Consider the following 13,026-nt stretch of genomic DNA (forward strand, 5'->3'; position numbering starts at 1 on the left):
CACAGGGTTTAGCGACTGCCTCTGTCATCATTTTGGCAACACTGCTGAGGTGGCTAAAGAAAGGGAAGGAAGGATAGAGAACGTGAGAGCAGGGATGCCACTTTTAGTGATTTCGTACTAGATTTAGTGATTTTATCATTGAATTAGTGATCTAGTACGTACTTCGCGTAAATATGTACAATCTAGTGATTTTTGTCATTTCATTTCTCATGGAGTTAAATGACAAGGAAATGATTTTTCAAATAACAAGGAAAACTGTGTTTCGGTTCGGAAAGAATGTTCAAACTTAAAGAGTTAATCTTTTTGTTCCTCTCTGAGAGCAACCCCTGCTGTGAAATGACCATGGGTAAACAGACAGTACTTTTGGCCTCCACCTCTTTATGTTCGCCGACATGGGATGAGATTGAGAGTTACTTATCGTGAGCAGGTAGGTTTCTGAAGCAAGTGGAGAAATAATAATTCTCTGCTTCAACGTTTTGTCACGTACGGAGGCGCTGGCAGTATCATTCCCTTTTCTTTTTTCCCAATGAGTCTAAAGAAGGAGGAAACCATACTAATATATGTATTAATAAAATGTACCAGCAAATAAGCACAGTACCGACGAAAGTTCCATCTGTGACTCAGTTGTTGAGCATAAATCTATTGATATTGTCACGTACAAGCACTCTAAACTTGTCTTACCCTTTCGTATTATCTGTACAATTTTTAACCTCACTAATTTCTCACGAGAAAATTTCTAGCATATGGGATTTGAAATCTGCACACTTGTACTTTCTTCTTTCGCTAATGAGTAAACTAATTTAGGTTTCTAAGAAAGACATCAATAAACAGGAAGGTCAATAATACTAACCGCCGCTGTTTGGTAGATTTTCAAATCAGCTCGTTTGAGTCTTATATTAGTTTAGTTAGTAATTTCGTGCAATATCTTGTGCAGCGCGAGTCGCTACGTAGGTTGTTCTCGTTGTTCATAATATCCGTAGTGATTTCCACCAGAACTTTCAGTTTGAGGTGTTAATTAATTTCTCGCGGATATTTTTTCTTTTGCTTAAGTTCGGGCTTGTGTTGCAAGTCACTGACCCATAGTGTGTCCCATCGGTGGTGCTGATGAGTTGAGGACATGGGTGATAATCAAAAGTCAACTCTATTAAATTACTTTAAGAAGGCGTGTGTGCGTGAGGTGTCTTCAAATTGTTCTCAAGTTGGGGGTGAAATTTCTAATAGTACTACTGCGTGTGTGATTACTAATAACCCTGAAGTGAAAAAAAGTGCGCGTAACTGTGTTGGTACTTCCAGTAATTGTAACAATACCGAGATTCAGAATGAACGCGTTTCTAATGATAACAGTAATTTCGACAACATTCGTACAAAAAGAAAAGCTAACGAAAGTGTGACACCAAGTGATATGAATGATGTCGAACACTCAACTAAAAAAATCAAGCATTACCAGCAGAAATATAAAAAAAGTTGGGAAGACAAACCGCAATTTAAAGACTGGCTTACGTGTAGCCCTAAAACCCCTGGGAAAGCATATTGTAAATATTGCGATATAGAGCTTTTAGGAAGTGTATCAGCAATGGAACGCCATTTACATACCTCAAAGCATTTGAAACGCGTCGAAGAAAGGAAAACCACTGTTACTTTGGACAGTGCGTTTCGAATACCTGTTGAAAATAGCTTAGGGGATCAAGTGACAGAAGCCGAGGTTAGATTATCTGCATATTTAGCAGAGCAAAATCTACCTATTTCGGTCATGGACACTTTACCTGAACTCTTAAAAGTGTGTTTTCCGGATTCCCAAATTGCGAAACAAATTCGATGTGGTCGTACAAAATCCGCTGCTATTATTAAAAATGTTTTAGCGGAAGAAAACATTGAAGTAATCGCCGAAGAACTGCGAAACAATTATTTTTCAATTATTATTGACGAATCTACAGATATAAGTAATTCCAAAACTCTAGCTGTTGTAGTTCGTTACTTTAGCTCCGGAAAGGGTCAAGTATTGGATAGTCTTTTAGGTTTATTGGAAATTCATAGTGGGAAAAGCAATACAATTTTTGAAGCAATAATTACGCTTTTCCAAGAGAGAAATATCCCAATTTCAAATTTAATTGGATTTGCTGCTGACAACGCCAGTACTATGATGGGAGTTAACGCAGGTGTAAGCGCAAAACTAATGGAATTGAATAGACATCTTTTTGTTGCGCGCTGTATTTGCCATAGCTTTCATATATGTGCATCTGAGGCTTGTAAAGAACTTCCTCAATCACTTGAGAACTTTTGTAGAGATATAACCTCTTTTTTCAATGCAAGTTCTAAACGAGTCTCCGAACTGAAAGAAATTCAAGATTTTTTCAAGATGAAACCCCATAAATTATTAAGTTTAAGCCAGACACGATGGCTCTCACTCCAGCAAGTTATTTCCCGAATTATTGAGCAATGGGATGTATTGCAGGCATACTTCCGATCACTATCACTAGAGGAAAAGCGTGACAGCCGCCCCCAAGATCTGCTACGAGGCCTGGAAAATGTAATAATGAAGGCCTATTTCTATTTTCTAACATTTTTCCTCCCTCATGTGACGGAATTGAACTTAGAATTCCAAAGCGAAAAGTATAGGCTGCACACTCTATTAGAAAATGTAGGAGCAACGCTTAAAACAATTTTAAAATATTACATGGATAGGAGTTACGTAGACAACACTCCTCTAAATCAAATTAACCCTGCAAATTCCAAAGAGTTCTTGAAAATAGAAGATATGTATTTGGGTGCTCGAGTGCAGGCGATTTTTATTAGGAATGAAAATCTCTCGAAAGAATTCATGGAGTTCAGACGTAGATGTCAGCGATTTTATATTGAATTCTGCAGACAATTGTTGAAACGTGTTGAATTTGGGAATCACACGTTGCAATCTCTTCTGATGCTTGACCCTTCAAATGTACAAAAGTATAATTCTGTGATCCCTTTGGCTGTGCGTTTTCCTAATATAGTGGAAGAGAACGAATTTGAAATTATTGATTCCGAGTGGCGTCGATTACAGAACTATAAAATCGATTTCAAGGATAAAGATATGGAGGAATTTTGGTGGCAAGTGTGTAAATTGAAGAACGGAGCAGGAGAAATTGCTTTCCCGACATTGTCAAAATTTGTAAAGGGGATGCTGGCATTACCGCATTCATCGGCCGCTGCAGAACGAATATTCTCAGCGGTCACCTTGAACAAAACTAAAATTAGGAACAAACTTTCGGTTCCAATGTTAAATAGTATTCTCATAACAAAACAAGCTTTGAAGGGACAAAACAGTGCAAGTATGGTTGTTTCAAAGAAACTCATAAAACGCGCTAAATCGTGTTTATCTTCACCAAGGCCCCAAAATTGAAAGACAAAGTGCATCAATGTAAATATGTAAATATGAATATCATACATAATTTCTATCTAGAACAATTACCGAAATTTGATAATTATATAGTGTGAATTGCAACGTAGGAATTAGTGCCTTATTTGAAGACGTCTATGCTGCATGGTAAGTTTATTATTATTATTATTATTATTATTATTATTATTATTATTATTATTATTATTATTATTATTATTATTATTATTATTATTATTATTATTATTATTATTATTATTATTGTAGACCCCTATTCAATTGTGTTTCACACACATACATTTATTTCAAGTCTTTCAGGTTCAGTTACTAATGAATTCTTAATTTTGGGAAGTTGCTAAAATCACATTTGTGCTAATCGTTCAGTGTATTTCAAATGATTTGTTTCTACGTAGTACATATTAATAGCGTTTATTTATGTACTAAAAAACTACAGATGTATAGGAGGTCATATGGTAAATATTTAAATTTTATCGCTAAGCTAAGGGAAGAAATACCTAATGTATTTATTCTTGTATACATTATAAGGAATTAGCGCATGGAATAAGCTTTCTTTCCTTAGCTTGTAGCACTAAATTGTAATTTAATTTTTTACCAATATGACTTCCCTCTAGAGCCGCCACTGAGTTATTCATCCGAAATCTTTTCGTTCCCCTACTGTCCTGTTCCGGATACGGGGCATACTAGAAAGTAGGAATAGTATCTAGCCATTATAGTTTGATAAAGTTAATTCAGATTTTCTCTCTCCATTACATTACATTATATATATATATATATATATATATATATATATATATATATATATATATATATATATATATATATATATATATATATATATATATATATATATATATATATATATATATATATATAGTATGGAGTGTTAACATTTGGTGATTTTTAGTGATTTTCTACTCTCTAATCTAGTACTAAATGTTAATTGTTCGTTGGCAACCCTGCGTGAGAGTGTAATTCAGGGTTTGAGTTTATAGACAGTTGAGACGTTTTATAGTCGGTAAGTTTTAAGTGTGTCATTTGGAAATGAATGTCATAAGAAAATAAGAAACTTGTGCATATATATTTTTGTATACAATAAATCATGGACATACATGCATCTGACGTTTGACTGGAAAGTTCACAAAAGAACTAGGCGGGAATAGTTTAAACACGTGTTGCGTTGTAATTCCTTGCAAAAGAAAAAGGTTTCTAAATCAAGGCTGCATAATTATATTCCATGATTTCATTTTGATAACTTGTTCTCTTTGCGTAGTGTGTCAATCAGGAAAAATCAGTGTTAAGTATGTTCAGTGGGGATTCGTTGAATTTGTAATTCAAGGTTGAGAGGAACAAAGACTACAAGAGGTAGTATTTGTGTTCGCTTAGTCCAAAGTAACTGTTGAAATAATAGTGTGCTTTTGTGGGGACAATTTTCTTGCGAAGGGTGATGCTGAGGTACCCTGTGTTTTGTTTGAAATCCTGGTCAGCAGTCCTGTAGATGTGTATTACTGAGAAAAATAACTAATGCTTGAAATCATTTAGTTTGTGTGAATAGATAAAACGCATACTCGTTGAAGAATAAGTAGTTGAGGGCTTTAAACAGCCAGTTTCTTAGTTAATGACAAAAAGTTTCCTCATTCGTTGTAACATCCAAGTAGAAAAAGAAGATTGGTGAAAATATGCATTGGCATAAAAAAAAGAACGGATTGAGAATAGAACAAGCAAGTAATGGATCCATAAACTTGATCTGTACGAAAACACTCCATATAGGCAGTGGCATAACAATAGCCCTTGGTGCCCCTAGGCAACATCCCTAGTGGCGCCCACTCACCCATCCAATAGGTCCCATGCATGACCATCTATAACTTATGGATACACGCAGAAACAGCCATAAACCGAAAATTATCAGTGGGAGGGTATTGACCGTTATTCTTTTTATATCGTTGTGGTGTATTTTAAAAGTAAACTGGACAGAGTGCGCTGTTCATTAAAAATACATTCATGTAAAATTGTTACTTTTTTCCAGTAGTGTAAATAAACCAGTATTACCAGAAGGATTCAAATGAATATATATAGTATATTACGATTTTACATAGTTATAATATATATATATATATATATATATATATATATATATATATATATATATATATATATATATATATATAATTATAAATTCTGCGTAGGTATACAAAATCAGAAGTAGTTCTTCCATTTTTGCTTGTGCAAATTCTTTTATCAGATCAGAGATGTCCAATTCATGAGTAAAATATTTTGTCACCTATTCCTAGCCTATATTTTACATTTTATATAGTGACAGTGGCAGATCCAGGGGGGCTATCGGGGCGATTGCCCCCCAGACGAAAAACACTTATTTTATATATAAATAAAACCCATCCCAGAGTTTGAAGCTAAGTAGCTCTAAGTAGCAATATTACAACCCACCGCCCCCTAATAGAAGTCCGTCATGGATCCGTCCCTGTATAGTGGTATTAGAAAATACGTTCGTTTGGGCGCCCTGGGCAGTTGTCCAGTTTGCCCGACGCTTGGTGCTTATGGTTAGTTCTGTCTAACCTAGTTAACGTGGCTTTTGTGCTGTGCCTCATAATCATGACAACACTAGACTTAGTCATTATTGATGAAGCCTGTTGCGCAGGGGAATTTTATTTAAAGTTAGTAAGCTCAGTACATAGGGCTGATATCGTATTAATACAGAAGGATTAATCTATCAATCATATAATGCTATAACTTCGACTAGTTTACAGTAATGCCAATAATTTGATATGCAAATATAACAAACTGCGAGTGAAGTGAGTCGGAATTTTTAGTCTTGCTTTGTTCGGAAATGATAGCCGTCAAAACTTGGGGCTGCATTTATGTAATTTGATTCTTCTTTTTATTAAAAACCTGATGCGCCCCGTAATATACTGAAATGCCCTGCGCCCGTAGGCAATGCCTACTTTGCCTACCCTATTGCTACGCCACTGCATGTAGGGTACCCCGCCGTTTAGAAGGAAAAGAAGGGTTACCGAATCCCCTAAAACAATTATTGGATATCAGTTTAATAACCAGATGTGAAGCTACAGTTTAAAACTGGTCATTTATTCCGTTGCGCTCCGCCAGCTTTTCAATATTGTTTACATGTACTCTAGTTATGCCTAATTAAACTGTCATTAACCTGCTTGTTAGGTAGTATCTGCTTTAAAATCCATAACATTGAGAGCGAATTTACTGTACTATTCTATAGGTTGGTCGCAATCTGAAGGCATTACTCGAGTAGACGGTTCTGCCAAATTTTGGTACACTTGTTACATTTTCATGTTAGGTTAGAGCTTTGTATTTCCTTTAGCAGAGCATGCACTAAATGAGGAGCTGCATTACTACTTGCAGCTTTACTTCAGAAGGGCTCAGTATAAATAAAGTGTGGGCGAATGGTATAAAAACAGCAGTGCATGAAATACAAACCAACGTGTGCTAAGCGGCCACTGAAAAGCACGAGTGCTATAGAGATGCCACATTGTCTTGATACTTAGTCTTCCTTTCCAAGCGCTGCTATCGGCTGAAGGAATTCCACTCTCTTTCGTCATCCGTAGAGCAATGTTGCCGCACTTCGGAACGCGAATCTTGCGGTCAGTACAGAACGTGCGAATTCTATACGATAGTTTCTTGTTTTTAAATCTGGCAATAGCGTAGACGACTGCAAGGTTCTCTCGCTCAGCAACAGCTCATCCCTATTGGCTCAACGCGTGGGTGTGTCGAGGGTGTGAGCTTTAGTTCGCATTTTTGCCACGGCTCAAGACATATTGGCAGCATAATAGCTAACAGCCAGGGCGGAGGCCCGAGCGTAGCAATCGATATACGGGCCTGAGAGCGCTAACGTCACGAGGCTCATACGTCATAACCGGTAGGGCCAAGTCTTATTAATATGGCACTCTTACTTATTTGATGTGTTATTGTAAATTGTGAAAATATAACACATCATTTTAAGTAAAAGGAAAGTCAATTTACTTAGCTTAGTCTTTAAATATAATATAAAATTCATAGCTTCATATTCAGTATAAATAAATGAGATTAATTTTAATATGTTTGTATTTCCTTTGTTGTAATTTATCGATAAGGATCGTAAGAATCATAAGTAGTGCAACAATTTTTGTTTTTTTATTCTTGCACCGGAAAATAAAAATGTGTACTATAGCCTGGAAAGATATGACAGATTCATTATTATAGACTGTAAGCAGCCAATATGAGTCAAAAGTTCTTAAATAGTCTTTGATTGAATATGGTACGTCTAATAGTTAATTGTGTGTAGTTGGTGATGTCAGAAGGTTATTCCTATGTCTTGTATACAGGGTGTCCAAAATTGTGGCAACTTTAGAAAAAAAATTGAAAATTACACGATTTCGGATTTTTTCCCCTCATTTCCGTAACAATATATATATTTGTTGTTTAAAACTTTGAGTAGGTATGACTAGGCTCTTTAACGCAAAAATACTTTAAAGAGGTTGTGACTGTTATTTTAGCAGTAACAACAACGAAAAGTTGGCCGTTTTCGCAAAGTTCGCCATATTTGGACGCCATTTTCTTAGAAAACGTATTTTCAAAAAATATAATTTTTCAGTATAAATGAGCTATGTATGTGTTCTAAAGGCTCACCATGTCTTACGTTCGACCACGCACTGATTTAGATTTTATGGCTAAAAGTTTCCTCCGGAAAATTGTGTTCACGAGGCAAGTCGCGGGATATTGAAATTTGATGGAAGATGATTCTCCGTTCGCCGATAATTAGTTTCTCACCTTTGCGAAGTTCGCAGAACATGTGCTGATACAGTACATTAGTTACCATCGTTAAATTATATTGATCGAAAAACAGAAAAGGACAACATTCATTCGCAAAATGAGATCATCTATGAACACTGCTGCACAGTCGAAATCTGTTACTCATCCAGTAATAACGCAATGGAACAATTTGGGTATAATGGAATAATATGCTAGCATGCTTACAAACACAAATGTTTATATGCAAATATAAATACTTACCACTAGTGTGTCCTCCATGAAAAGCGATGAATGGTTTCCTCAGTATCAAAAACACTTATTTTGTGTGACCTTCCTGTGCTGCGTACCGGTACATGTGTATTAACGACTTTTAAAGTGTTTGTTAGGGGGATAGAACATGTATTTTCTTCCTTCATGTGCTCAGCGGGAAATATATAACCTCCACAAGGCCCATGCGGTAACACAAACGAGTTATATCATGAAACTCGTAGTCTACCCTTAAAACTTCTGCCATCCACCATTCATTGTCATAAAGACAAGTAACAAAGCAACCAGACTTAAAATCATTTAACTGCACAAAGCCATCCCCAACATACTTTGTCCCAGTGTTCTCTGGTTCGTGAAGATGATTGACTGCGCGAGATAAGTACATTTTGTCGTCCTGGGAAAGCAAACTATGACATTCCTGAATACCTACAATAGGACGAACCTTTTGCCACGTCGACACTTTTTGTTTTCGAAAATCTTCCACATCCGAACTTCGTAATAATATAATTTTAATTAAAGATACATAATCTTGGACAGTTAATGCAAAATCTTGCGGTACGTGACGTTTGGGCGCGGACGTTTGAGCCCGCCGTTTGGGCACTGGACGTTCGGGCGCGAAGCCATTTGGGCGCGAGTTAAATTAAAAAGTCATTATGTTAGGCGCTGAGTACTAAGTTCCAATCAAGATATCACAAGGTGTCTACTGTAGTGGAAGTCCTTGAATTATACTGGATTTTGTTTTACATACTAGAAATACTGGAATTTCAAAAATTCTAGAAACTGAATTAACAATTAAATTTTGTAAATTTAATTTTCAGCCAAAGTTAAGTGTGCTTTTTATTTGATAACTTTTCAAGCCAAAGGTAAGTAGACCAGACTAGATATGATTGACTGCATTACATACATAGTGAGCCTATTCCATTAAAAAAATTTAAACAGGCCTTCTACTGTAGTTATGCAATAAGTGTGAGTGTCAAACACATTTCTAGTGGCTAAATGACCAATATATGTACACTTAACAATATTTTTCACTTTGAAATTGTTCTTTTTTTCCTTTCGCCACTTTCTTTAATGCAGATTAAATGCTTACAATGGGACGAAAAAAAGTGTGTTAAGTTTTGATTTTTATATTGGAATGTTAATATAAAAAAGTGATACCAGAAATACGGCATACTGCAGTTCCTAAACTCAATGTCTTAGACACCCTGTATTAACATCTTTCCCTCAACTCGATTAGGATTTAGGATTTTTAGATTTCTGGGCTCTGGGCATCTAAGGCCATTTAACCCGTCACGTTTGAGGGAGCACACTATCCGGGGAAACGGAAGGAAGGAAGCTTTCTATAAATTAGATACCACCCCGGCATTATTAACAGTTCGTCTGATTCCTTCATTTTCTAGCTTTCTTATATAATACAAAAATTAGATCATTAGATCAGAAGTACAAGAATAGTGAACAAGCGAAAAATCAGTCCATGACGACGAGGTTAGGCAACAAATACCACAAACGCATTAAACTATTTAATTTAGAAAATATACAGATAAATGAGGTGAGATAAAAACAGAAGTGTAGGAAATGTATATATCTTGATTCGCGCTTAGTTTTCAGTGCCTAGCTTACTTTATATGTCGTAAATTATGATTTTTACTATGTACCTCGCGCCTAAACGGCTTTGCGCCCAAACGGCAGCGCCGAAACGTCCACGCCCAAACGTCCTGTCCCGAAATCTTGTGCATTCTTGATCACTTCAGTAGCGCTTTTGCTGAGATTGTGATGTGTAGCAAAATGTGTCCCCCAATGCCATCACACGGTCCTTTTCCATATCCAGCTGCCGTGAAAAGCCATTGTTTAAATTTGTACGAGTGATTTTTCAGTTCCTGAAACTAAAATCGGTTCTTGAAGTGGCTAGCTGCTTGGCTTGCTAATTTAATGTGCTCCTCAACTTTTTCCATAGCGTATATAGCATGGGCGGTGTCATGTACTTTATCGTCACTAACAGCAGCGTAGGATCAGGTTTCATTGCCACTGTATGTAACTGAGGTGAAAATTGAGATTTGGTTGGATTGCCAGTGGTAACTTTGTATTCCCCCAGGCAGTATTACAGACCAATTTTCTGCAAAATCAACGTGCATTACTAGATAACTATCATCACGCACTAAAGTTTTTCAGTAGCAACTGCTTTCCTTTGAATTTCCTTCACTTGCCTATGCACAAGAACTTTAACTTGACTGCACCAATGTACGCGACAAAACTTGCAGAAGGACGATTTTCGATATAAGATCATTGCTTTCCCAAACTGCATAAGAAACCTTTTTTTAGGTATTCTTCCAATTCCAGAGAAGCGATGTGTATTCCTTCTATACCATGACAATCGGCACATTCTTGTAGCTTGCAACTTTGACTGTCAATTGAATGTATCACAAGTGAAAACTACTCCTGGAACACTTCTTCACTAGTTTTTTGTTTCTCAGATTATTTAAACCAATAACGGCAAGTTCGAAGTTCGCACAGCAGACACAAACGTCTCTATAGGGTTGGGGTGTAACTCATTTCGGCCGCAGGCTATAAAATTTTGAGTGGCTCATTTTCAATTCTGGATTTTCTCTTCTAAAGACTTCACATATTTTCCTTAATTGACCGTGTTAGGTATCGCTTAACTTTCTTTGTCTTAATACCATCTTCTACCACGGTGACAACATCGCTTTTGTTTGGGCTTTGACGGGAGGAGTCAAATCCGTCACATAGATAATACTTCAAAGCTCTTTCAACTGTTTTCTCATCGATTGGATGGCCACAGTATGGGTCGGGATTTCTGAAAATTCCTTTGGTTTTTATTACTGTTCTTGACCCCATGCTACACATGCGGAACACTTAACGGGACTGACTGACGGGTGGTTTTAGTTGGTGTAAGGTCGACGTCGTGCACTGAGCTTACTATTTTCGCTACAACTTTTCCAAATTCTTGAGACAGTTTACGATTTTTTTTTTTTTTTATATATTACGCATGACATTCGTTGGTGACTTTTGAGACTTGTCGGTGGCACAGGGGGACTAGTGTCTATTTCCATTACTCGTGCGGCCAAATTTAAAGAATGTGTGAGAGCTGCAGGATCTTCATACCTCTGCTCATTAGTACCAGGTGATATTGCCGTGGGAGTACTAGGCTGAATATTTGGTGTGGATGGTTCAGGAAGTTCTTCTCTTGCACTTAGATAATACTCAACACACCCCAGATCGTCGTCCCAGAAGAAGAAACAGCACTTCAACTTGACGTAATTCATGATTTATTGATGATTCTGCTACGCATCACTGGTTATCATACGTATATGCAAGGGCGCCAATCCTGATGTGGGCCCCCTATTGTATTTACGAATATACAATATTTGGCATTATTTGAATGCAATTTGTCTTAAAATCCTCATATATATACCTTCTGCATCTCCCCCAATTTACAGAGAAATCAGCGCCTTTGCGCATATGTAACAAAAGTTCGTTTTTGCAGACTTCTTAAATCTACACTTTGAATTGCAGAAGCTCGATTTCGGGGGAAGCATGAAGTTAGTTCATGGTGACCAGTTACTGCCATCCAGTTTTCAATGATTTTTGAAAATTTTACATTTTTTTTTTTTTTGCGACGAAACGGTTGCACACAGAAGCGGTACTTTTTTTTTTTTGTTTTTGTTTTTCGGAAAGCAGGTAACTGGGTCTTACCAACCGTGAAAACAGAATTTCAAAATTCGAACCGGAAGTGCTCGAAAACAATTCGCAAACTTCGACTTTTCAGATAAACTGACGTTCATTTGTTAATTTATGTACAAAAAAGATACGCATGCGCAAACCAAACTATAATAGCGCGGGACGAAGGACTCAAAGATTTCATTTCATTTATTTCAATACTAATGTTGTACTGTATTCATTACATTTAAATATTAACACGCACACAGTTCATGGCTTACCAAGAAAAAAAGTCTTATACGTATTCTTGTCTCAACAAGTAAAAAGATTTTAGAATGTATTTCATGGAAAAAATTGTTACTTCATTTCGCACTAAGCGTGGTGAGTTAGTGAATCTCTGTGCAATTCTACTAGTGCTAATCATTCTGTTGTCCACTATGCAATTTTTCAAGTTTCGTTTGTTAACTTAAAGCTTGTTTATTTTTAATTTCAGACTGAATCATGAGTGACTTCGATTATATGCGTGAGGATTACAATGATCCACATTTCAATAATTACCTTGATGGACCGGGTGCGAGGATGGACGCAATGTTGCAACCAGGGAATAGGCATAGGTAAGCTAATTGAATATTGAGTAATTGTTATAACATGCATAAAGACAATCATAAATGTTGGGTTCAGGGTTTGCCCAAGTAGGCATAGCCCGAAAGAACCCGGTGGGTTTTTTCGGGTTGGACCCACCTGAGTTTTTGAGCTATTTGTTAGTATATTATTGATACAACTAAGGTGATCACATTGTAAGTGATTTTTATCAGATTTTAGACTTTCCTTGGGCGAATTAGAGGCTTTCACGTTAAGGTATACAACAACATTCACCATAAGACCTTTATAAAGTTCTGAATGCACTAAATGAATTAAAA

The 13,026-nt window shown here is 36.5% G+C and overlaps 2 protein-coding genes across 9 annotated transcripts in view; both read left to right on the forward strand.

Annotated features, from left to right (window-relative positions):
• Positions 1–5: 5 nt before the first annotated feature.
• The window catches only part of LOC145689111 (tudor domain-containing protein 1-like), a 187,921-nt gene continuing 174,900 nt past the window's right edge, over positions 6–13,026 (forward strand). For 4 of the 8 annotated variants that reach the window (XM_081763241.1, XM_081763253.1, XM_081763249.1 and 1 more), the window contains exons 1-3: positions 6–81; positions 4,351–4,406; positions 12,600–12,720. In XM_081763241.1, the coding sequence (XP_081619367.1) occupies positions 12,608–12,720 (113 nt within the window). In that variant the 5' untranslated portion in view covers positions 6–81; positions 4,351–4,406; positions 12,600–12,607. Of the gene's footprint in view, positions 82–4,350; positions 4,407–4,429; positions 4,594–4,615; positions 4,754–12,599; positions 12,721–13,026 lie in introns of those variants that run through there. The other 4 variants (XM_081763244.1, XM_081763262.1, XM_081763243.1 and 1 more) reach the window with 4 other exon arrangements.
• Positions 1,118–3,376, forward strand: LOC145662992 (protein FAM200A-like). The gene has a single exon (XM_081729138.1). The coding sequence runs from the start codon at positions 1,118–1,120 to the stop codon at positions 3,374–3,376; it is 2,259 nt and encodes a 752-aa protein (XP_081585264.1).

This window comes from Thermobia domestica, chromosome 1 (genome assembly GCF_964235325.1).
Source record: "Thermobia domestica chromosome 1, izTheDome1.hap1.1, whole genome shotgun sequence".
Classification (NCBI taxonomy): domain Eukaryota; kingdom Metazoa; phylum Arthropoda; class Insecta; order Zygentoma; family Lepismatidae; genus Thermobia; species Thermobia domestica.